Source organism: Pelmatolapia mariae, linkage group LG1 (assembly GCF_036321145.2).
Source record: "Pelmatolapia mariae isolate MD_Pm_ZW linkage group LG1, Pm_UMD_F_2, whole genome shotgun sequence".
NCBI classification, from domain to species: domain Eukaryota; kingdom Metazoa; phylum Chordata; class Actinopteri; order Cichliformes; family Cichlidae; genus Pelmatolapia; species Pelmatolapia mariae.
The window spans coordinates 32,754,545-32,779,159 of record NC_086227.1 but is presented as its reverse complement, the minus strand read 5'-3'; the positions used below and the strand labels follow the sequence as shown (position 1 = coordinate 32,779,159).

The window sequence follows — 24,615 nt, the reverse complement described above, 5'->3', positions numbered from 1 at the left end:
ATGCGAAGTATAGATATACACGCCGCCATTGAGGGACCCACGATCTGGAGGAAAGGGTCAGAGAGGTACTTCTACCAGCGGTGCCTGCACGTTTTTCCAGTCTTCTGCTACAACTTTGGCTTCAGCTACCGTTTTTAATACTTGACTCAGGCTCTTGACTTATTCGCTGTGGATGTTTTTGGGTCGAAAACTGTCTTCATCGTTACTACAAGGGAGCCTGTTGTTTTTCTTTCTTTTTTCTTTTTTTTTCTTTTAAAGTAGATTCTAGAAGTAACGGGCAGCAGCTATAACGAGGCTACAGCAGGCTAGCTAACGTTAGCCAGCGACCTGGCTAGCTGCACACGAGCTGAGCATTGCTCGGTGGTGGCGGGGGGGCGGATTGCCTACAGTGTCATTTGATGGATCCGAGGATCGCCTGGTTCCAACCAGAACAACGTGGACCCGCTAACAACCTGTGGATGCAGATTTGGGAGATGACACAGAGAATTAGCTACTTGTACGTGAATAACAGCTACACTACTGTATCGAGCCCAAAAGCTAACGTTAACGGGGTGTCGGGAGCCGTCGTCGCGGAAGGAAACGAGGCACCCGATACAAAAAGCAGCGGCATCGGAGAAGCCAAGACTCAGGGGATGTCGGCCCCGATGGGGGATGGAGAATTGACAGTACAGGGGGACTTTATACCACTTGAAACTAACAGCAACCACAACAGCCGAGTCGTTGGTACGGGCGGTGTCGGTGGAGGAGGGCAGCAACAGCACGGCAGCGGGGTCGCTGTGAGCGGAGTCACGGACGGACAGCCCCCCAAAAGAAAAAGGGACAACAAAGCTAGCACTTTCGGATTCAGTGTCATCTTGAACGGTGACAATAAAGAATATGTTGGTTACACGGGCACGCCATGGAAAGAAAGGAACTACTCAGAGGGAATTATAGGGTAAGAAAGAGTTTAATGAAGTTGGAAAAGAGAGAACCTTTTTAAATTATTTTACTGTATTGGACCCTTTAATGAGGGTGTGAATGTGTAAGCCAACCCCAAGTAGGTGTTCACCTGCAGTATTTTATTTATTTATTTAAAGCCAAACTTGAACACCTGCATGCTGAGATGATTGAGGCTGTCAGATCCCATCCCCACCCACTTTGTCAGCTCCACCTATCGTGTTGGGCAACCATGTGCAATGTGTGTGTAATTGCATTAAGGCTCATTTGAGCATAACATTTAATACTTTTGGTTGAAAGGCACCTTATTTAAGACTGTTTTATAAGGTTATGAAAAGGTGCTGTAGTGAGAATTCGTGTGGTGAGAGTGGTGTGAGTTCACATGTCTCCTTGGACAAAATCATATGGTATGTCCTTTGCAGTCCAGAGTTAGGAGAAAAAAGTTTCATAGTACTCTCTGCCAATATCATGAAACACCAAAATAAGGAAGTATATTGTGGAAGAATGGCCTTTATATCCCTCCAAAGTTGCAGAGACTTAGAGAGTCGGCGTTAAGCTCTATGGTTTGCATATCGATGACCAGCTCCTTGTTACAGTCTCATTATTATTTGGATTCTACGTGGTTCTGGATAAATATTCAACACCATATGAGTCTCTGTAGTATTTAGAACATTATAGTGATCATTTAGGTTAAGTGATAAGTGTACCCAGTCTTGTTCTTATACGTACTCATTACTGTTGCTGGGTAAAGTTCATGTTTGCGTTCACCAACAACTTTAGGCGAAAGTGGGGAGGGAAAAAAACTCCTTTAATAGAAATGAACCTTTGGAAGAACCAGACTACTTCAACTGGTTATAATGAGAGGGAAGCAAAATGGAGAAATGACAAACAGTACAATAAAAAGTCAGTAAGTTGGTGGGGGTCAGTAACTGCAGATCAAAAGCCTTCTGCTCTTGAGCCAAACACACCTGCAGTACAAGGAGAAAGAGAGGACAAACAGTTAATGGCATTCAATGCTGGTGTACAAATGCTCAGAGGGTGAAAGATATGACAGAGGACTAATTGCAAAGGTAAAGAATAACATCATGACACTGACAAATACAAGGTGAAGGAATGCAAATCAACTCGAAACAGGTTGGCTAACCTGGGCTGATGGTAGATCAAATCTGCTGTATGGATGCTATACTACGATTGTTAGTGGCCTTTTAGTTAGTGTCACTGTGGATTTCTATTAGCCTGCACAGTGTGATCATAAGTGCTGTTAGTCTGTGGACAGCTAAGGAGTGTTTGTAGCCCCTTTTAAGGAATTAAATTATTTTCCTGTTATTTCTAGCCACTAACAACGGTGTATTTTAACACAGAGTGCACTGTGAAAGCAAAAGAAAATGCAAGTTAAAAGAATTTTTGGCAGTGGTGGTGATTTTTGACCAGCACACACAGATGGTCAACATGGTTATAGCATTGTTATGGCAATCAGTCTGTTTCCCTGCTTACAAACAAACCCTGCTTAAAATCTGGTTGTATTTGAAATATTTATTATATTCCTTTGGAGAGGGGTCAAAAACTCTTTGGGTACCAAAATTATTCATATGCAAGGGAAAAAATACTGGAGTTTAATGCTAACTTCAGCAGTTATTTGGTTCATAATTTCCACAAAGCAGATTCTGGCAGCTACTAAACTATACTATCACTTCATTTGAGAGACTCTCACTTCATTTACTGAGAATGAGATTTGATTCAGTAGAGAGCATGCATGTTTAAATTGCCGGGCTTATATTGTTACTCCTACTACATTTAGTCTTCTAGCATTAGTCTACAGTATTGAACTACATGACACAATGAGACAAGAGTGCCTATATTAACTTTTTGCCTTTTTCTTTTCATTCTTGTCATTTGTTTCTTTTAGATGTGATCACTGTGGGGAAATATTTTGGTGGGTGGGGCTCTGTTTTAATTTTCTTTTTTTTTTTTTTTAAAGAGCAGAAGTTTCTCTTTTCCCACCCCTTTCTGTTAGGCAAGTGCAGACAAGCAGAACACCCTAGTGTGGAGTTTAGTCTTTGGCTGATTCTCATTTATAGTAATATTGTAGCTCTGTGTTTGCTTAAGGACATTCCTTAGTGATTAGCTTGGCTAATACCAAAACCTGAACCTCAGAGTCAGAATCGGACTTCAACCACCACGGAAGGCTTTCTGTTTAACCATACTGTAGTTAATCACAGGGCCAATGTGATGTATGGCAGTACAGTAAATGTATTTCAAAATGAACATGTGCAGAGCTACTGTGTATGTGAATGGTTCACTGTAAAATATCCCTTGTTATACATGTTTTGTTGTTAGGGAGTTGTAGCCTGGGAGCACACTAATGCAACACCTTGAGTCAGACAGATGGAATATACTTTAAATCAGTGGCTTTAAAAAGCACTGCTGTCATAGGTGCTAGCATTAATGGTCATGTTGTTCATGAGAAGGGTATCTTGTGGCTGATTGGTTCTTGCTTAAAAGACTACACTTTTCTACTGTTTTTGACTGTGATAAACATGTAGTTACCTGGGATTTCAAAGACCGCTTGTCCTATTTTATTTGTCATGTGCACATTTCTTGATTTGGCCGGCATATTGGATGTGATACAACCGCTGGTTGTTAGGGGAAAAATGTTCCCCAACTGGTTGGCAAGTTCTTGTGTGTCGCTAGGTGAAATTGGTTTCACCAATTTCTTCCTTTTTTTTTTTTTTTTTTTTTTTTTGCTCGGAGATTGGCACAGTTGCCTATAGTTTCATGTTTATCTTAGCGTACTTGCTAACTCTAAGCCCAGAAGTAGTAAAACTTGAGAGGGTACGATGGTAAACTGGAAACGGAGAATGCTTGCCTTCAAAGCAAAAGCTCTGTATTTTGCAAAATGTTGGCTACACCACTGAGGCACAGCTTTTACTTTGAAGGTGAACCCTCTTCATGTTCAGTTTGCGTCACAGTTTCACTACAGCTTGGAGAGTAGCTGGACAGTGTTTCTTAGACAATCAGTCATTCCCATTCGAAGTACAACTGTAGCAATATGTCACCAAAGCAATCACAAGGCTGTTATTTAACCAACTGGTTGGGAAATACACTTTTCCTTAGCAACAAGTGGTTGCCAGGGGGCTAGCTGGCTAGTCTTTAGGCATGCATGGGTGGGGATTTTAGTAATAATTTTCCCAGCAACTGCAGTCAACCTCTAGCAACCACATGCAACCGCATGCCTTATTCACGTGATCCTACATTGTCACCATGACAAAATGGTGTGGAAGTTAATGGCATGTGATCTGTGGACATGAGTCTGCAAAACATCAATTGAAGTTGATGAGGTAATGACCCTCTGTCTGTGACTTTTCCAACAATTTGAATTTATAGGCTCAGTCACTAGTTTTCGTTCACAGTAAGACTTTAAGTCTACTCTCATAAAAATTGGGTGATTCTAAAGATCAGACCCAAGCCATGCTCATTGGTTAACCCCATCTCCACCTGCACTTTTAGTGGGATGATGTTAAGTTTTGCTGTATTGACTTATGGATTTGTTGCTTTGCTTGCTGAGCTTGCAGTGAAAAGTTCAGTAGAATTCATCTTGTCAAGTGCTGTTACAGGTGTTAGCCAACCAGATGAGCTTTATTCAAATCATCTGGTGTGGCTTTGGTCAGTCAAATCAGGTTATTAAACTATACTGAGAATAAAGTGGTTGCACTTCTAGTTTGATGAACTGTAGACAAAATGAATCCTTGTGGAGAGTCATCACCCTGTCTATTAACAAATTTATTAGCATGCAAGCTAGCTTGTCTCAGTCCAAGATTTACTGTTGTACCTTTATAAGTTGCTGTTGCTATGACAATCATGCCAACATGACCAGAGAAATCTTGCATTAATCATGTTAAATCTTCCAAATTTCTTCTGTGATTCATCTGTGATTAGTAAGAGCTATTTAAGTGAGCCATATAATAATATTGAGCAAGTGTTGGTTACACATGTGTGAAAAACTGTTCTAAAGCCTTTCATCTGCGCTCTTAGGAGAACAGGGTAGTGTGGGTTCAACACAGGAATTTGCAGACATAGTCTATATTGTAGCTGAGCTTTTTGTTGTTGTTTTGTTTTGTTTTGTTTATTAAAACAAAACAAAAAACAACAAACAACATAAACTGCCCACTCTGGCTACTGTTGGTGTCATTTTGGTTCTTCCTTTTCTCCTTCAAGCCCTCTTCTCCTCCAGTCAGGATTCTACTGAGGTCTAGTGTCTTAGTTATTTTGTTATGGGCTGTTGGTTGTGTACCCAGAATGTAGTGTAGGAATAGGCACACAAATTTTCCTTTACAAAGTGGCATAAAGCAAAAGTGGAAAATGAGCATTTCAGTTGTCACTGGTCCTGCTAAACTACCTCATAGGGTGAGATTAAGTGCTCACCTATGATTTTAGGAAATGGTGGTGTATCATGAAACATGGACTGGGATGTGATGCACCTTTTGATTTTTAAGAAGAAGGTAAAGAAGTTTAAAAAAAATAAAATAAAAAATTCCCCTGAAGCTTTTACTGGGATTCCTGTCTGGTTTTAGTCTGTGACCAGCCAAATTTTTGCAATTTTTGCCCCCCTGTGTAGTGACATGCTTTAGATTCTTTTTCCCAAATCTGTCATGTCAATGTTTTGGGCAGCAGGCGTATGTAAACCAGAGAAACACTGTTGCATTTTTGGTATTTGAAAATGGCAAAACGGAGCAATATGGTAGTGCATTTTTCCATGGGACAATCTGTACACTATATTTGGGCATGTGGGTTGGCTAGAGAGGCAGAGGCATGTGCTTATTTGTGTTTGACGCTCCTCCAGGTTTTCTGGAACTTAAACGGTCCAAGCAAGCAGCCTGCCTCTTGATGGCAATGGATCAGTGTTTACATGCTCCACACGGCCTTGCTTCCATTAAACAAAGCCAACCCACTTGAGAGTGAAACCTGAGCCCTTTCTGTCCGTCCAATCAGATTAGGAGCTTGAAGGGAGTGTTTCCACCTAATTTTCTAGTCATGTAGAACAGCTATTTAGATTCTTGATATGGCCACAGGAAGTAAGTGTAGCCTGGTAGAACTGTGGCCTTTTTCTGTCCTGCAGAACACATGTTGTGGTTTTTATTGTGTAGATAATGTCTCAAGGTTCAAGTCATTTACAGCAGGGAGATGATGTTAGAATTCAAAGTGATAGGTAGTTTTATTAGATTACAAGGCTGCGTGACTCTAGTAAATTCATAATCATGATTGTTTTGGTCAGTAGTGTTGTACTGTCGTGATTGTGTTGACTAAAATGGCTTTGCCCTTGACTGTTAAATTAAAACAAAACTAAAAAAACAAAAGGGGGGGGGGAAAGAAGCAATTGAATCGGTGAGGAGGGTGGAGGACACATTGTGATCTGGTAGGACGTTTTATGCCCAGACTAATAGGTGTTTTGATTATATAGCTGTTCTCAAAAGGCCAAGTGCTCGTTTGCCCCAACTGTGAAAAGTTTGCTTGTGCAGACGGCCCCAGTTGGCAGTAAACTTGCATGCCTTGGGAGACCTACACAGTAGTAACCGGAAAGCAGTAGAGAGCCATAGCTAATCGCAAACCGTAGCATGCTACCGACAGTGAACTGGGTGAGAGATTCTAAGGGATCTCAAGACCAAAGTAACGGTTCATGATCCTTCCACAGATTCAACTGTGGAAATGTTGCTTTACTTCCTTACTCTACCTGAACAAAATGGTGATTTAAGCTTTTAGGTTGGGGCAAAAATTCACTGCTGTAAAGTAAAAAGATGAAACCTGCTTTAAAAAATGCAAAAAGGAGTCTTTAAATGCAGATTATTTTGTTTTGATGATTTTAAAATTGAGCTTGCTATACTACATGTGTCCATTTTTGTTTTTTGTGAGTTGAACTTAAATGGCGTTTACAAACATGGGAGACAAAACATCTGAAATAGCAAGTCATAGTAACAAAGATTTATAGCTAATGCAAGTAGTCCCGAGGCATTTAAGTAGATGTTAAGGTACCAAGTTCATTGCATTTGAAGTTAACTGAATTTGTGTTTAATATTTTGGATATGGTTGTGCCTGCCCACGGCCAAGACACAGAAATGAAAGAGTAAAACAAAAATAAACAACCCTCATCTCTAACCTGACCATAGTTTTCACCTTAGCTGAGGGCTCCAGTTATAGAGTACATGTCTTACAAGCTAATTAAATGTGTGGTTAATAGTTCACTAATGAGTTGCCTCACCATATTGTTTTATTACCATTTACTGCATCTATTTTTTAGATATTTATATGACCCCAGGACACCCATAGACAGTGCCTCTGTGACTAAAACTCTATTAGTGGAGCTGAGGTTCATCTAGTTTCTGCTGGCTTTGACATCCATGTCACCCTCTCCTTTTTCTTTCTCTGCTTACTGGTTGGCTGTCAGCCAAAGTGTGTAAGCTTGTAGCGAGAAAGAAGCCTTCATGCTGGTCCTGTGAATACCATGTAAAACGGGCCCCCTCTGAACAGCACGTGTGAGCAGCTGGTCATACTGTCTTCCCATGTGTAGTGAGGAATGTAGTTGTTTTTGTTTTTTTTCTTTTCCTTTTTTCTTCTCTCTTCCAGTCCTGTGGAAACTTCCTGTGTTCCAGAGCGATGCAGTGAACTTGTAAAACAGAGTATTTTCCAAAGGAAAGATCGTAACTGTTCTTGACTCTTGTCTGTTAGCAGTTTAAAAAAACAAAACAAGAAAAACAGCCACACAAACTTTTTTTATTACCATTTTCTGATTATTGCATTGTTGTAGGTGAGCTTTGCATGACTGACAGTTAAAAATGGAGCCCTATTTATTTAAAGCGAGGCGTTTTAGCTCCTCTTCTTTTAAGCTGATTTTCTTATAATTGGTTGCTCATCGCGAATAGAAGGTTTGATCAGCAAATGGGTGGACTTTCTATGCTAACAGCCTGGTACAGAGTTGACTATCTGAAACTGAGTGCTTAGAGCACCCTGAATTTTGGTGGTAAATACACAGAACTCATTATTTAAAACTTTCACAGTGATTGATATAGAGATTTTCCTGGTGACTGTTTCAACTAACATAGGACTGAAGACCTAGTCTAAAAGCTAGAAAACACATGGTTAACAATCATGTGGTTGAGTTTACACTGAGACTGCCTGCATACTGTTCTTTTACATCAAAGTACTGCAAAACTGTGCTGGTTTGTGCACACGTTTACAACTAGCAGAAGTATTCCTGGATTGTATTTGATGACTAGCCAGGGCAGCAGCATTTTAAACATTAGTTGCACACATCCTTAATATGAGCATCAACCATTGTAACTTTATTTATTTATTTATAAACATGATGATTAGCATGATTTTCAAGCTCCAACTACTAAACAATATCTGTATCCTGGACTATATCAGGTTTCTGGTGTAGCTATTCCTATTTAGACCATAGCACCCTGGTACATCATTCAGGTGTACCCAGGCCTGTCACACTCAGTCAGCAGTGTGTGGGCTTTTGTGTAACTGGAGCTGTGTTGTCCCAGTGGCCAACACTTACCACCCGGATCAGTTCATTGATGAAACATTAATGAATATGCCATCTGTGTGACACTGACCCGTCTACTTCTGTTTGTGCTTGTCCTCATTTAGCAATGCTGTGTGTAATGCGACTGGTTTGCCTCCAGGCATCCCCGTCAGTCCAAAGCTACTGTTGAAGATGTCGTTTCATAGACACAGCAGTGTCATGTAACGCTGCTGTAGATGTGCATGGAACCCTTTGTTGCAAAGGTTGGCACAGCACAAATTTCAAGCCTTGATTTGACTACAAAAAGGATAATGTTTGAACTTGTTTTGGCTAAATATACCAACAAAAATGGTGAGAACTGTAGCATGATTAATCTGGTGCATAACTAGACTGCATTGAGCAGGTGTTTTACGGCACAGGAATGTCTTAAAGTGGCCATTAAATATTAAATTCTAAAAGTTTGCTTCAGTAAATACATTTATTGGAGCATCCAGTAATTGTTGCTCAGTGTGATGTGACAGTAACCTCCTTTTCCTTCATTCTCACCAACTTAACAGATGGCTCTCATTCACATGAATGCTTTTCAGCACCATGCCCAATCCTGCATCTCTACCCTAATTTTTCTGTCTTACCTGTGGTCCATGTCTGGCCTTTATTTATTTATTTATTTATTTATTTATTTATTTATTTATTTATTTATTTATTTATTTATTTATAGAGAATTATAAAATTTTTTTTTTTTTTTTTTTTTAACCATTTGCTTTGCTTGTTATACCTTTTGCTCTCCATGTTTGACTTGGAATTATTTTTCCAACCACCAGAAGGCCCAATTATGCCTCCTGGACAGGGTGTGTCCTCATGAAGTATAGCCCCTTTTACAGGAATTTATTTACAAAAACATTCAAGTATGCATAAAAAAATAAATAAAAATGTGCGTTTGGTTGGAGTGTACAGTCTTGTTTTCGAGTATAAATTTTAATGCATAACCTGAGTCCTTGTGATTTGTGCCAAGTTGAGTGGGGAATGAAGCCAACCAAGTTCAGGCACTCAAGTCAAGCTGTGCTGTGTCAAGTCTCACCCTCACTGTCAGCAATTTGAAACTTAAGCTGCCAAGTTTTTCATCCTTACCTCTGACCTGTCAGTCCTGCTCCTGCACTGAATCACTGCCTGATCACTGATTTTTTTTAATCTCTGTAGGCTTTGAGGGAAATGGTTACTCATTGCTTCCCATTTTCTGTCTGTATCATATTTGTTATGCGGTTCAGAGCTCGGACTCTTCTGCTGTGATAAATCATTTCAAATGTGATTTAACTGACTGGGAAGATATTTTGATTATTGTGGAACAATATCGTAAGTTTCACTGATTAGGGCACATATGTTGCCCTACCCCCCCATACATACATGACATTGCCTAATGGTGCTGGACACCTGGGGACCTACACGTTGAATTGCAGTCACCAACCAATCATTTGATAGAAAGTAAAACATTTTTAAATGTTTGCTAAGATTTGTTTGAACTTTTATAGTAATATTTAGCTTTTTAATTGCGATTGGTGAAAACTAGACCTTTGACTATGCTTTCAGCTATCACAGACTGTTTTCATAGTTTTTTTTTTTTTCTATTTTTATAAATGAAATGAGTAAAAGCACTGCTTTAATTCCTCAGACCAACACAAAGTCAATTCCAGTGCTCTGGGGAGTAGGGCTGTGCGATATGACCAAAATCTCATATCCCGATATAAGACATCTATCGTCCGATAACGATATAAATCACAAAAATGTAACATTTTCTGTGAATCTCGGGCAGCTCGACTTGCGTGAAGTGTTTCCAGCTGGGTGTCGTGTACCTGGAGTTGAGTGTTTTAACCGATGCATGAAACGATACATTTTTAGACATAAGTTGTAACAGCCGCCGTTTTCTTTGTGAGTATTTTTTACACAGCCTGCTGCGGGGAAAAGCCTGTTCTAACGTTTGAGTCTAAGGTTTATTTTTTTAAGCACCTGACGGCTCTTTTTTGCTTTTCATCCGTAAATACTCTGCATACTCTTTCACGTGATTCGGCTTATTTTGAAAAGTCTCAACAGGATCTTGAGCTTTATTGTGAAAGGTTTATATGGAAAATAAACAAGCGGACACGCGACCGTCGTAGTTGCTAACGACAACGCATAAAAACAGGCGCTTGTCCGTCTGTAGTGTGGTTATATTAAATATAAGAGAAAGAGAGAACTTTAAGAAATTAATATAGCCACTACCGTGACCATCAAAACGATGAAAAAATATTGCCGTAAACAGTTTATTTTGCGACACCACAAAACAAACGATAGCATAAAATGAAACGATAGACGTTTTTATATCGTCATCCGATATATATCATTATATCGAACAGCCCTACTGGGGAGTCAAAAAGTGGTGTCAGAAGAAAATTCAACATTGCTCCTAAGCAGGTCTGCTCCATTCATATTTTATTCATACATATTGACCAAATTACACTAGAGTACAAAACATAACTGGTTTAAAATGAAGCAGCACTAATGTTAGAGGCAGCAATTTGGAATAAACATGACTGGCAACATTTCAAACACTAGAATAAGCTTGTTGGAGGAAAGTGTTAGACTGCTCTCCAAGTCTCAGCTCTCTGGAAAGCTGCTCTACTAGATTATGTAACACCACAGCGATATAGGCAAGTGGGATTATGTGATAAATGGTACCAAGGGTCCTGATGCTTTCAAGTCAGGCAGGCCAGAGGACTGGGATGTAATTTGATCCTAGAAGGTGAGGCCAGAGGAGGAATTCATTATTTATTTTTAAATGTGTGCTCTCATCACGTGAAAACAAGGGAGCAGTAGTACTGTTTGCTGTAAAATGAAACCTAGTGGTGCTGTTGGTAAGTGAAACTGCTTGACATCAATGTTCTGTTGAGAATGCATTTGACAAAGGTTAATTTAACTTGACCTATTTTTAGGTATCCTGAATGAAGCCATGGTGACGTGTTCTCTAAACCATGAAATTAAAAGTAATTCTTCTGTAATGCAGATTGGAGCTTTTCAGTTTCTGTTTACCCTTAAATGAAACTTGGTGTGTGATTGAGGCTGAAATTTCTCCAGCGTCATTGGAGGGGTGGGGCAAAAAACCCCAAACAACTATTTGCATTCTTAGATGTCCAAAAGAAATGGATTGTATGTAGTACCAGCTTGTATTCTGTATAAAAACCTGCACTTAAGGTTATCAAACTTTTCAGAAGGAAGATGCAAACAGCAGTAATATGTTTGATGTGAAAGAAGGAAGCGAATGAAACTAAATGAAGCCATTCTGTTCACTTTATTTCTGTATTTGAGGTCAGCAGTCTGAAGATTTCTTTAAGATGAAACCATCCTTCCAGCCTGGGTACACCCTCCATCTATGTGACAGATGTAATATCAGCATGCTTTTCTGGGGAGAAAAATTTGCTTTGGGATCTTTTATTGTCTTTATCTGCCCATAGTGGTAATCAGTTTTCAGTTAGTATTACTTAAAAGTATCATCTCCCCACAATTTTTCTTTGCATTTTCAGTAACTCATTGACTTATGAACAGCCAGTTGAGCAGCATTGAGACCAAGAATAGCAGTTAAATATTAAAGTTTTCATTTATCACAGTTAGAACAGTAGTGTAATATTTTTAGAAATCATCCTACTCAACCCTCTGCTAATGAAACTAGAATTCCTGATTTTAAAAGTGTACTTAATTTCCTAATCTAATCATTGCTCAAGTTAAATGCCCTATGCTACTTTGATCTAGCTTCTCAAATAAGTTGATGTGCCCCTTTCATCAGTCCCATGTGATGCACTGAGTTTTGGGTGTTTCATAAAGCTGTCTTAATTAATAAAATAGGAGTGCCTACTTTATAATTAATTATGATTATCGTTATTATTATTTTAACTAGCCATCTTTTTGTGTTTAGATTAACTGTTAATTTGTACACACAATGTTTGTGTGTACAAATTAACTAACCCCTGATTTGTGTGATGCAAATCAGGGGTTAGTTTAAGGACATCAAGATGGCATTTGACTAAAGGGGGAAAGAGTTCTGCATTGTAGGTACAGTTAAGTTTCTGAAAACAAGAAATGATGAAGGTGAGGCTCAGTTTCCTTAACTATCAGGTGAGGAGAGCTTGATGTATAAAGCCCCAGTAAGCTGACACACACAAGCTCTTTGGAGTGGAATCTAAACAACAGTCAGCATTACCAGCTGTCATATACTTTCTTTACTTTATTTTTTAAAAAGTGGTGTCACTGTCTAATATGAATTGGTTAATTTTGGCCTAACATGTGTGTCAATTGTCTGCACACAAACTTGTCACTCCTTATGTGTATGTAGACATGACTGGTCAGTGAAAATGTCAACACACGTGGACAAAGTGACCCATTCCAAGGACAAAAGCTTAGCCCTTACTGCCCCCCCCCCCTTTTTTTCTTTTAAACTGACTTATGCACTGTAGAGGTTCCTGTTGTTTTTACGCTGCCTGACAGTTTACCAAATATAAATGGTTGGCTTTAAACTTAAAACACCGCTAGTTATGTTATGTTTGGAAGACTAACACTTGCATGCTATTTGGAGGAATAACACCCAGATATTACGTGTCTCAGAACACCATTACGCAACTCGTATGCTCTGTCATAATATGAAATTCAGTCAAAACATATTATTTTTTATTTTTTTTAAGAATGATTGTACTGATAAGCATGAATTTGTTTGCCAAGGGAAGGTCGAGTCTTTGGCTCCAGCCTGCTGAGTTGTCTTTAATTTTTGGCCTGCTCACTGTAAAATGTACATGTGCATGAATACAGTGCTTGCATCTTCTAAACAATTGTCCTTGCAAAAACTGTTCAAATATTATAATAATTTGCCTGGAGATCATGCTCTCATTTGGATTTTCAGCAACTAAAGCTTATATGCAGAAACACTGTTGCTAGTTAGATCCTTTTCTTGGCATTACATATTTGCAATGCTAATGTCAGAGGATCCCAGAATGGTTCAACCCAATGAGAGAAATTTTACCTTTTTGTTTTTGGCATTAGACTTTTACTAATTACTTTTACTAATGTATTTTTAACTCTTTTTTTGACACAAATTTATATTGTGGTGGTTTCTGCATTTTTATTTTCATTCTTTGCCTCTACTTAACTGGTATTTGGATGCATATGTCCTATATGATATATTATTGTACTGCTGTACTGTCACAAACAACCAGATGGAGTAAGATTTCATGCAGTAATGACTAAACTTTAGATTTAAAATTTATTTTATTTTTTTTTATAATGATACCTTATATTTTTAGTTTTATTTTGGTCTGGTATTCCATTATTTTGACAGCACTGTTTTGTTCTCTACAGGCTACATGAGGAGATTATAGACTTCTATAACTACATCTCCCCACGGCCAGAGGAAGAGAAAATGAGACTGGAGGTGGTGGACAGAATCAAGGAAGTCATCCATGACTTGTGGCCAAGTGCTGAGGTATACTTTATTCTTAAATCCCAACAACTGCAAAAGTTTTCTTTAGGCAGAATGTTGGTTTGGATATTGAGAGATAATAGATTTATTTGGGGGAGAAAAAAATCCACTTGTGGGGTTTGTCAGTGTAAGCACCACTTCAGATTATTAGCTTTAATCTGAAAGCTATCTAATGTCTATTTGACCGTATCTTATTTTATTTTTTGCACAAATAAATGATTTGTAACACAGTGAAAACCATTAACATGCTTTCTTAAGTGAATTTTAAGGAAGTGCTTAAAAGGACAGTTTCTGCAAATAGCTTTTATTGCAGAATACTTCGTGGAAGATAATGAATCAGTATGATCAGCTGCTCTCCAGCTAGTGACTCAATCTGTGGACCAACTCCACCATCTTGGATGACAGCTGACTGCTGTAGACTGTCTTGCTCTAATGCCTCAGCGTAGCAGCACATGAAGTGGTTCTACACCTACTGCATGGTCTGGCTCTATCTTGCATAGAATGGATTATATCTTCCACACTGGTTGCTTTGGGCACTGCCACAACATCATCATGCCGCAACAGATGCTGGTAGCCGCTGCAGTACCATCCTGCATTATTGTTCTGTACGATTGTTGTCACCACTCAAACAACACCCAGGTGATCTGTCTAAAAGAAACACTAAAGTCATAAATGCTGACAGAGACCGAGCTCTATGGCCATACTACCTTTGACACAGTGGTCTCTGTAACTTATAACTGTCAGATACCAGTGTTGGTTTACAATACTAATCAGGCTGTTTGTGATGTAGCTAATAGCTACAGGCGTCAGGCTTTTATAAAGCATCCTGTTTTCTGTTATCTTGCTGCTGCACAGTACTGTTTGGGTCATTTTATTACTGCCACCTCAGGCATTATTGTACCCGCTGACTTTGATCCTGCTGATAGAGCAGCATGCTTCAAAGTGTGTCTGCCCTGGGCATAGCAGCTCCTAAATGAGGAGCACAACACTGTCACAATTGTGGTCAGCTTTATTCTTTTTTTCCCGCCATGAAGTGAGCAGGAGCAGCGATGTCATCAGGTCAGTGTGATGCCTGTTTAATTAGCTTAGATGCCAAGAAGTCCAGCAGTCACGCTGTTGCTGTACCAAATTGAAATCTTGCCAGGTAAACATGTAGGATTGTCTCATTCAAAAAGCACCAAGAAATGTTAATGGTATGTATGCAATAACTTGGCAGTTATTCACCACACTTAGGCCACAAGTGAGAGTGTTACTGGAGATGCCAAACTGGGATCAAACGACTCTTTTCACCTTCCTAACCACCTATAGTTACCTCACCCTTCACAGAAATCTTCAGGAACTACTATTCATTCATTCGGTCATGGCTCTACACTCAGCTTAATGCTCTACATGTGACAGCCCTGTAAACCACAGTTTATACTTCTGGGTTATAGTGGAATGTGTAGAGGAGGTTTAAGGGAATTAAACATGGGCCATGGCTTAATTCTATTTGTGTAGTGCTCTGAGAGAGGTTAAAAGGGAAGGTTGAAGATGTATTTTCATTAACAGAGTGCAGGTTATAAGATTAGTAGCTAAAAAGGCTGTTGTTCAATTTGTGTAAGCCTGCCACTAAATCACTGCTATGTTGAGCTGTAAAAATATATTCGTGCACGCTGTAGAACAGGTTTTTGTTGTAGTCAGTTGTAGCGTGGGAAAATCAAGGAATGCTATCATAGTGCTTGTTTCAGTTTGCCAGCAGGGTAATCCATGTCATGGTTTGTCAGAGCTATAAAGGTGTGTAGGAGTTTAAAGAAACATTGTGATTAAAAAGACTTTTGTGACATGCTTTATCTGCATTTCTTATCCAAAACAAAAAAATATCTACATGTGTGTAACTGCTTGTCCTTTATCTTCAGGTTGAAGTGTTTGGGAGTTTCAGCACTGGTCTTTATCTGCCAACAAGGTGAGCTATGCAGCATTCATCATTTTTGCCAAACTAACTGAACTGGCTTATTACCACAGTTACTTAACTCACCTATGGAGAAAGTGCTCTGTCTAGCCAGGCTTTGAGGGTCAAGTGGTTTAGTAATTTTAGCACCACTGATCCTGGAGCTCGTAAAGGATTTACTCAGAGTGGCTCCCCACTGCTGACAGACAACAAGAAGACAACAACACCCCACCCCCCTCAACACACAAGCAGGCATGCCACCTGCATTAGTGAACTCTTAACACCATACTGAGCGCTTTAAAAGGGCTCAGCTGTTCATTAATGCTTGATTTTTCAGTGACTGATTTCTTTGACATTTTTGGATCATTTCTAGAGACACGACTGTTTGTATTGAGCTGCTAGAGTCGAGTATTTTGTGGTCTGCGTGTATATTTTTGTTTGCACGCCTCTTGTTTGTACTGGGTGCTTGTGTGTGACACATGGCACTGCTGATTTAATACACATTGGCTGACTCTTAAAAGGATCTGTCAGGAGCTGCACATTGCTTTTCCACAAGAGGGAACCAAAGCCATCTGCCATCTATCTGCAGTTATCTAACACACAGGATAGGTTTAAGGTGGACCACTTGTGCTTTTCCTTGACATTTGTTTTGTGTATGCAGTTAGTGATGGAGGCTCATGTTCAACATGCTCAAATTTTGAAATGATGTCACGATACAAGTAATTCTTCTGAGTCACACATTTGGGCTTCACACGTCCACACCCTGCTTGTAATGCTCAGCAGAGACTGGACCACAGTTTGAGAACCCACAGCCTTAAAATTACTTTTGAACTTCGGGGCTAAGACAGGGCAGTATAAGAAAGATGAGGATTATATAAAACTTTTGTGTACTTAATTACAAATTATGGAACAAGTGAACTTCAAATACAGCTGGTTTATCATATAATACCTGTTGACTGGAGTAGAAAATTTTAGCAAAATCACGCCACACTCACTTGTACAGAGGAACAATGTGCAGTGTCTTTATGTGTGACGATAAATTTCAGCTGAAGTTGGGTCAATATTTTTGTCACATGACAAACTTGAGACTAAATGTTTTGCTGTGAAGATAAACCAAAAATGCTTCTGCGTTGTGTTGGTGTTTTTGATGGACTCGTATAGAAGAGTTGGATTAAAATAACTTTTTTTTTTCCTCCTCTTCATTTTCCCCTCTCAACAGTGACATTGACCTGGTAGTTTTTGGGAAGTGGGAGTCACTCCCTCTCTGGACTTTAGAAGAGGCGCTCCGAAAGAAAAACGTTGCTGATGAAAACTCCATCAAAGTTTTGGACAAAGCCACAGTAAGACTTCATTTCCAGTTTCTGTGTTTAGAGGTATAAATTTGTAAAGCCACAACCTGTGGAAAAAGCAAACATGGAATCATTGCAAGCTACTAATTATCTGCAATAAATCAGATTCATGTAGAGCAATTCGCCTTAGTTTTCAGTGTCTTCAATTCAGGCAAGCAGCTGTATGAAATCACTGATGACGCTGGTAAGCATAGTTGTCTTATTATAGTCAGGCATGTGTACAGACATGCACATGAAGAGAAATGCCAGCATCAGAACTTTGGTATGCCTCAAGTGTTTTGTTGCTACAAATGACAGAGTACATTTCATCCAAACTAAAGTGATGTGGTTCTAGCAGTGGCACAGTATGTAATGATCTTGAAGCTAACATTGTCATTCATATCACATGATTTTTGTTTTTTCAACCAATTCCAAAAGTTTAATTAACATTCTGTGCTTTATTAATAGATTTTTCCTAACATTTGGGTTTATACCACCTCAGAAGATTTAATAAAAGCCTTTTCTGCTTTGCCACTGTCGCTTATTATGGTTCTTAAAAAGCCGATAAGCAGTTGAAAGTGAATATCAAGTGGATTTTAGTTGAGGATTAGCAGTTGTGTATGATTGCATGTGAGCCTGTTGTTTTCACACTTACAGACACACTTAGACACAAAGTAGTTTATAGGTGCAGATTTAAAATATAAATGTCTTTTATAATAAGTGTGAGGGATTTATATTCTGTGTGTCACGCATGTTCCAGGTTCCCATCATTAAACTGACAGACTCTTACACTGAAGTTAAAGTGGACATCAGCTTCAATGTGACGAGTGGAGTGAAAGCTGCACGTCTCATCAAGGAATTCAAAGAGGTACAGTTTCTGTTCAGTGTATTTTATGTATGATCCATTTTTTGCCCCACGTATTTTTCTGTATTAACACCTGTAAGGCTGAGTTCCTTCTTTTAAAGATGTGTACATTGTTTGAGCACTGTTGTAGTTGATCTTAGACCTTAGTCTGTGTGGGATCACCCCGAGGTCTTCCTGAATCCTGAAGATTCTTGCTTCCTCATGAGGGTACTTTATGTAAAAATGTACAATATAATAATCCCTATTGTCTTTATCCTGTAGAAATATCCTGTGCTGCCTTATCTGGTCCTGGTGCTGAAGCAGTTTCTACTGCAACGGGACCTCAATGAGGTTTTTACCGGTGGAATTGGCTCCTACAGTCTCTTTCTCATGGCTGTCAGCTTTCTGCAGGTTGGTTCTGTAGTTTAAACCCACCCGCCCAATGTTCCGAAACGAAATACAAAGACTACAAAATATAAAAACCCTTACCTGTGAATAAAATGATCAGAAATTTGCACTTTAAACTGAGAAACTAGAATTGCAGCTAACTTACTGATTTACAGTACTTCTAACAACCACCTGTACTTTGTTTCCAGCTTCACTACAGGGAGGATGTGTTTGGTCTCAACATCAACATTGGTGTTTTGCTCATTGAATTCTTCGAGCTCTATGGGCGCAACTTCAACTACCTGAAAACAGGCATCAGGATAAAAGACGGCGGGTGCTACGTTGCCAAAGATGAGGTTCAGAAGAACATGTTGGATGGCTACAGGCCCTCCATGCTCTACATTGAGGACCCACTGCAGCCAGGTAGAAATTGTTCTAATTCCTCAGAGGTGTTGAATCTTAAATTGGTGCAGCGTGCATATTTAAATGCACAAGCCTTTGCTACACAAACAGTGTGTCGATAAAAAGCAAAAAAATTCACAAAGTCCAGTATGATCTTCAGTATTATATTAGCGTAACTGTAAAAACTGCTGCTCCAGTCTGACTGTAATGTCACATACTGCAATTAAGACCGAATTATTTTTTTGGCTTCAGACTTGCAGAGCCATCAGTGTTCTTCTAACCAAATGTAATATATATTGAAGGTGAATAATTATGAAATAGTAGAAACCTTAAAAAGTGCAAGTGGTTAAAGCCATACCTTATCAAAAGATTCAACACAGAACTTAAATGGTAGAAAATGGTGTTGTCATTAAACGGGCAACGTGGAATTGAGAATTCTTCATCGTATTGGCGTGTTGGTAATGTTATCACCTTCTGTCTTGTGTCCAACAGACAATGATGTTGGCCGCAGCTCTTACGGTGCCATGCAAGTGAAGCAGGCATTTGACTACGCCTACGTGGTGCTCAGCCATGCCGTGTCACCCATCGCCAAATTCTACCCCAACAATGAGAGTGAGAGGTAAGGAACAAATTCAAGAAACTTGCGAGGACTTGTAATTTAATTTCTTAATACTGAAATTCTCATTCTTTTGACTTAAACAACTGAGACAGTAGTATCAGTGATTGTTTTGATACGGTCACATTCAGAGCGGAGGGTTATCAGTACAGTTTATCTTCAGTCTGTGAAATGATATCTACTTTCTTATACTTATTAGTTATTGTAAGAAAAATTTTTGTCGCTTGCATCACTTGATGCACACAAACCCTAATAACATTTGTATTCAGACTGCTGTTTTACATGTATTTCTCTCTTGTGTCCTATCACAGCATACTTGGCCGGATCATCCGTGTGACTCAGGAAGTGGATGACTACAGAGAATGGATCCGAAAAAAATGGGGAAGCCCACTCAACAGTATGTTCAAGTTTTCTCATGTGTTTGAAAAAAGTAACTGCAAAGTAACTTTGACCCACTAAAGATCAGCAGTTCACTGTCTGCTGAATATACTAATAACTCCAGACTGTAGACCAAATGTAATCTTTACAGGCTTAATGTGTTCACTCTGCATTTGTCTTTTCCCGGCTTCTGTAGAAAATGAAGTCACATTGTTTGAATCGCAGCAGCTTGATGAGCGCAACAACAACGTTCCAGATGACGACGATGATCCTGTGGTGGCTGTACTGTCAACTCCTCTCAGCAAAACTTCCTCCAACTCTTCTTCCCCGTCACTCCGCTCCTCTCCCTCCTCCTCCCCACTGTCGCCGTCTTCCACATCCTCTACTTCCACCTCAAGTGATGGGGTCAGTCCTGTGGCTGCATACAGATTTCAAATATGACATTATTGCAAATATCTGTAACACTTAAGCTTCCTAAGTAGGTTTATAGGTGACAAAATATTTTGGAAATTATATTTTGTCACAAATTTTGTCCCCCACTCAGGACTCTGATAGTACACCTTGTAAGACTGCCAAACAGCAGCCCAGCCGAGGATCCAGTGCTCACAGAGAAAAGTCTGCTGCTGTCAGCAATCACAGAACACAGAGCCACACTACCAGCACTCCACCTGGAGGCAACAAGGGAGGAAAGGTACTCACAGCTTCACATTAAATTCACACATACATCTCAAGATACCACAGACGTATCAATCTAACTTTTGACTAATTGTGATAGTTGTTAACCTCTTTAAATCAAGGATTTATCTTATTGAGATTTTTCTAAGACAAACCTGTGTACAAACAGATACAGTTTAAGAGCAAAGATTGAGGAACACATAACACAAAAAGAAATTATAAAGGTTTGTAGGTTTATAGCTTGCAAGAGGAACTACAGATGCATAAATATATAACATTTCAACTGCAAAATCATAGAATGCAACTTAATGTTTTTGCAGTAAAATTTGTGCAATATTTAAGAGCAATGGCTAATGTTAGAATGCCCTGCTGGATAACTTTGATTTGTATTTATTTTTTCTGGATAATGAAAAGATTGCAAAAGAAATGGAGAAGCTTTTCTAGTGTGCTTTTTGTCACATTTCTGCACCATCACTGGCAAGTTACATTGACGCTGTACAGCGGGTAAAATATTGAACACATCACCAATTTTCCAAGTAAATGTATTTCTAAAGGTACTATTGATATGAAATCACCAAAATGTTGGTAACAGCCCATCTAATCCACACATCCAAAGAAATTAAACCATAAGAAATGACATGAGGGGAAAAAGTGTTGAACACATGAAAAAAAGGGAAGTGCAAAAAGGCATAGCAAGTCATGACTCCAGCTGAAATCTCAGCTCTCGCAAGACCTTTGCAACCTTATTATTGCAAAACACACAGATGGCATTAGTTGCAGAAGAATTTCTAAACTGGAGGTTCCAGTGAGCACTGTTGGAGCTGTAATTCCGAAGTGGAAAGAACGTCATTTCACCATAAACCAGGTGCTCCTGCAAGATTTCAGACAGAAGTGAAAAGAATTATTGCAAGAGTTGTCTAAAAGCCAATGACCACAGAGCTACAGAATGACCTGGAATCAGCAGGTACAGTTGTTTCAAAGAAAACAATAAGTATTTTAATGCCATAATGCACACCATGTCTGGAGGTTAAAAGGCACTGCATATTACCCCCCAAACACTGCACAAACAGTGAAGTTTGAAGGTGGGAGCATCATGATATGGGGCTGTTTTTTCAGCATATGGGACTGGAATGCTTCATAGAATTGAAGGAAAGATGAATGGAAAAATATAGCGACACATCCTTGATTTAAAAAATCTGCTGCCATCTACCAGGAGGATGAAGCTGAAACGAGGGTGGATGTTTTGGCAAGATGATGATCCCAAACACTGCCAAGGGACCTCTCAATTGGTTTCAGAGAAAGAAAGTACAGCTGCTAGAATGCCCTAGCCAGCCTGACCTGAATCCAACTGAAAGTCAATGTAACAAAACAAAAACAATAAAACCTCCCAAAAAACTAAAGGTCAGAGTTCATAGAAGGGAACCTTCAGATTTTGAAGACTGTTTGTTTCGACAACTGGGCCAAAATCACACCGCAGGAGGGTCTTGAACAAACAAAGGCTTTTTACATTTCAGTAAGTTTGTTCAGTACTTTATCCCATGTATATGTCTCATTATTACACATAATTTATGGACATCTGTGGTTTGATTTCTTTGCATGTGAGAATTGGATGAGTTGTTACCGACATCTGGTGATTTCATGTAAATGGCACCTTTAGAAATATATTGACTTGAAGTGCTTATTTTACCCACTGCATGTCTACGGAAATTCCACCACTATTAATAACTAAATGTTTTGTCCTCTGCCTCCAAGGCCAGGATGTCTCGTTCTCACCAAAAGAGTGGCCATCACGGGCAGCAGAACAACTTCTCCGGTGGCAAAAGCCACCCGAGCAACAAGCCGCACCACCACCACTACCAGGCCAACAGCAAGAGGAGGAAAAATGTGCGAGACTCTACACAAGAGGATCTTTACAGATAGGGTTAATTTTGCTAGCATCACCCCACATCCCCCTTCCTTTTCTGCAACTGACTGTCACATCTTACTTCTGCTGCCAGACTCGAGCCTTGGGAGACTACTAGTATTGAAACATCGTCTAGAACTCTTTCAATCTGGCTTTTCAGGGTGACGAGCAACATCCTCTAGCAGGGAGGAAAAACTCACAAAGAGAATCGTAATTGGAAATGGACATAATTTCATGGACTTGAACTGAAATCACAAAGGGTAAACGGTCAGTTTCCAGCTTCCCAACAGCTTCTTGTAAGGAGTGGGGTTTTTCTTTCCATAGGCAGCACCTACACAATATGCCTCTTGCGCCTCCTGCTGTACAGGAATGGACAGGCCAGGTGTGTGGAATCAGCTCTGGAGCAATACCTGGAACTGCCTGCTGGCTGGAAAATAGTATCAAAGGTTTTAAAGAAAAATGAAAGTATGCAAATGGCTTAAAATGTACAAAAAAAAGTTATGTTGAACAGAAAATGTGTATGAAGAATTTTTTTTTTTTTTTTTTTTTTAATGATGGTCACTTACAAATGCAATCAGTAAGAGCGGGGAAATAACTTATGCATGATATGTTTTTAGTTGATTTAAATTGTTTTGTTATGTCTAAACAGGTTATACAAAGATTTGTACAAAAAAACACACAAAATAAGCAAAAAACTGTTTAAAAAAAATCACAACTAAGAGGAACCTATTTCGTATGACATTTTTACAGACAATTTGAAGTCGTATAAACATGCACATTTTGCTCCCGTTGCTTTGGGTCCCATTGCCAACAGAAATCATCAGCATCTAGTTTTTCTCCTGTTTGCTTTCTGAGTGTGCTACAGTGTTAACAGTTAGCCCTGAGTGAGCCTTTGCTCACAATACAGCCCTATAGATGAGCAGAGGGAGCTCGAGTTCTCTTATCCAGCTCAGTCGCATCAGTCCGAGGCTTTAAGACTACAGGTTTGAAACGTATAGGGCGATAATGGGTTTTATTGGGGGGGGGGAAAACACAAAAAATAAAAAAAACAACAAAATCCTACACTTGAAAACGTGTCATCAATGCGATAATAATCTGTTTCTCTGATAATTTACAAACTACAAAATCATTTGTATTTGTTAAATGTATTTATTTTTTTATTAATTGTATGAACATAGTATGGATCTGTGTGTTTAACATTAGAGCCCATATCTTTGAGTCCTATATTTGAAATGGGATAAGTTGTCGGGAGGTGGGTTGGGGTTGGGCATGTTAGGATACAGGAAGATGCCACCTTTTTATTGTTGTACTACTACTTCTTTTTTTTTTTTCTTTTTTTTGTTCCACTGACAGTTGAGTGACCAAGTTACTTTGAACAATTTAAGACCATTTTACAAGTCATGTGGTGAGAATTTTGTATTAATGTGGCTGGTCTACCTAGTTTAAGAGAGACTATTTGTTTTACGGTTTATAAATCAACAAGAACACTTCTGTCATTGCAGTACAGCAACTAACCTGTAGATGGAGTTATTGCTCCAAGTCTTAATCCACAGAGTTTGGGCTTGTATGCTGCATTTGGGTTTGTTTGTTTTTTTGGGGTTTTTTTTCCTTCCTTTTTTTTTTTTTTTTTTTTTTTTTTTTTTTTTTTGGTTTGTGTGTGATTGTGATTGACATAAGCTTAGTGTCTCGTCTGAATAGGCAGCTGCACATAGCAAACTTTGAACTTAAACAGTTTTTCTAGGAGGGAGTCTCACACCGAAGCACAGTGCAGTCCCCTCGTCATCTACCTTTCTTAGATGTGACAAGAATCACCCACAGTAAAACAAGTAGCCAGCAATAACCACCACCTCATGTTATAGAATGCTACTCCACAATGACTACTGTAGCGACACAATGTTTTGCTCACCACCGAGCTACGTTATGTGTTTAGATGGAGCAGGATCAGGACACTTTTAAGTCAACTTACTGTTATTTGGTGTTGAATTATTTAAAAAAACAACAAAAAAAAAACTACAGTTCCACTACCCTTCCAACACCTCACTCATCCTCAAGTACTACAGCTGAGGTTAAAAATGCAGTATAACAGCGCTGGTCTTGTGGTCGACAGACAAGGAGAAAGGTGAATCAAGTTGTGCCATCTGAATGTCCACTGACCATGTTTCTTCACTGCAGGAAAGCTTTGACCCCAACTGTTTGAAAT

At 39.2% G+C, this 24,615-nt stretch overlaps 1 protein-coding gene across 1 annotated transcript; it reads left to right on the top strand.

Moving 5' to 3' along the window:
• The first annotated feature begins 34 nt into the window (after positions 1-34).
• Positions 35-24,488, top strand: tent4b (terminal nucleotidyltransferase 4B). Its single transcript, XM_063479154.1, has 12 exons — positions 35-934; positions 13,835-13,958; positions 15,851-15,897; positions 17,102-17,222; positions 17,971-18,078; positions 18,337-18,465; positions 18,651-18,864; positions 19,336-19,462; positions 19,771-19,856; positions 20,034-20,242; positions 20,382-20,528; positions 22,265-24,488. The coding sequence occupies exons 1-12, from the start codon at positions 399-401 to the stop codon at positions 22,430-22,432; spliced, it is 2,016 nt and encodes a 671-aa protein (XP_063335224.1). The 5' UTR covers positions 35-398; the 3' UTR covers positions 22,433-24,488.
• Positions 24,489-24,615: the final 127 nt, after the last annotated feature.

What these genes read in the sequence shown, in the direction of transcription:
- tent4b (XM_063479154.1), top strand. Translation starts at nt 399, where the DNA reads ATGGATCCGAGGATCGCCTGGTTCCAACCAGAACAACGTGGACCCGCT. An exon ending in ACTTGTGGCCAAGTGCTGAG is followed by an intron (nt 13,959 to 15,850) that starts GTATACTTTATT and finishes CTTTATCTTCAG; the next exon opens with GTTGAAGTGTTTGGGAGTTT. An exon ending in CTTCCACCTCAAGTGATGGG is followed by an intron (nt 20,243 to 20,381) that starts GTCAGTCCTGTG and finishes TCCCCCACTCAG; the next exon opens with GACTCTGATAGTACACCTTG.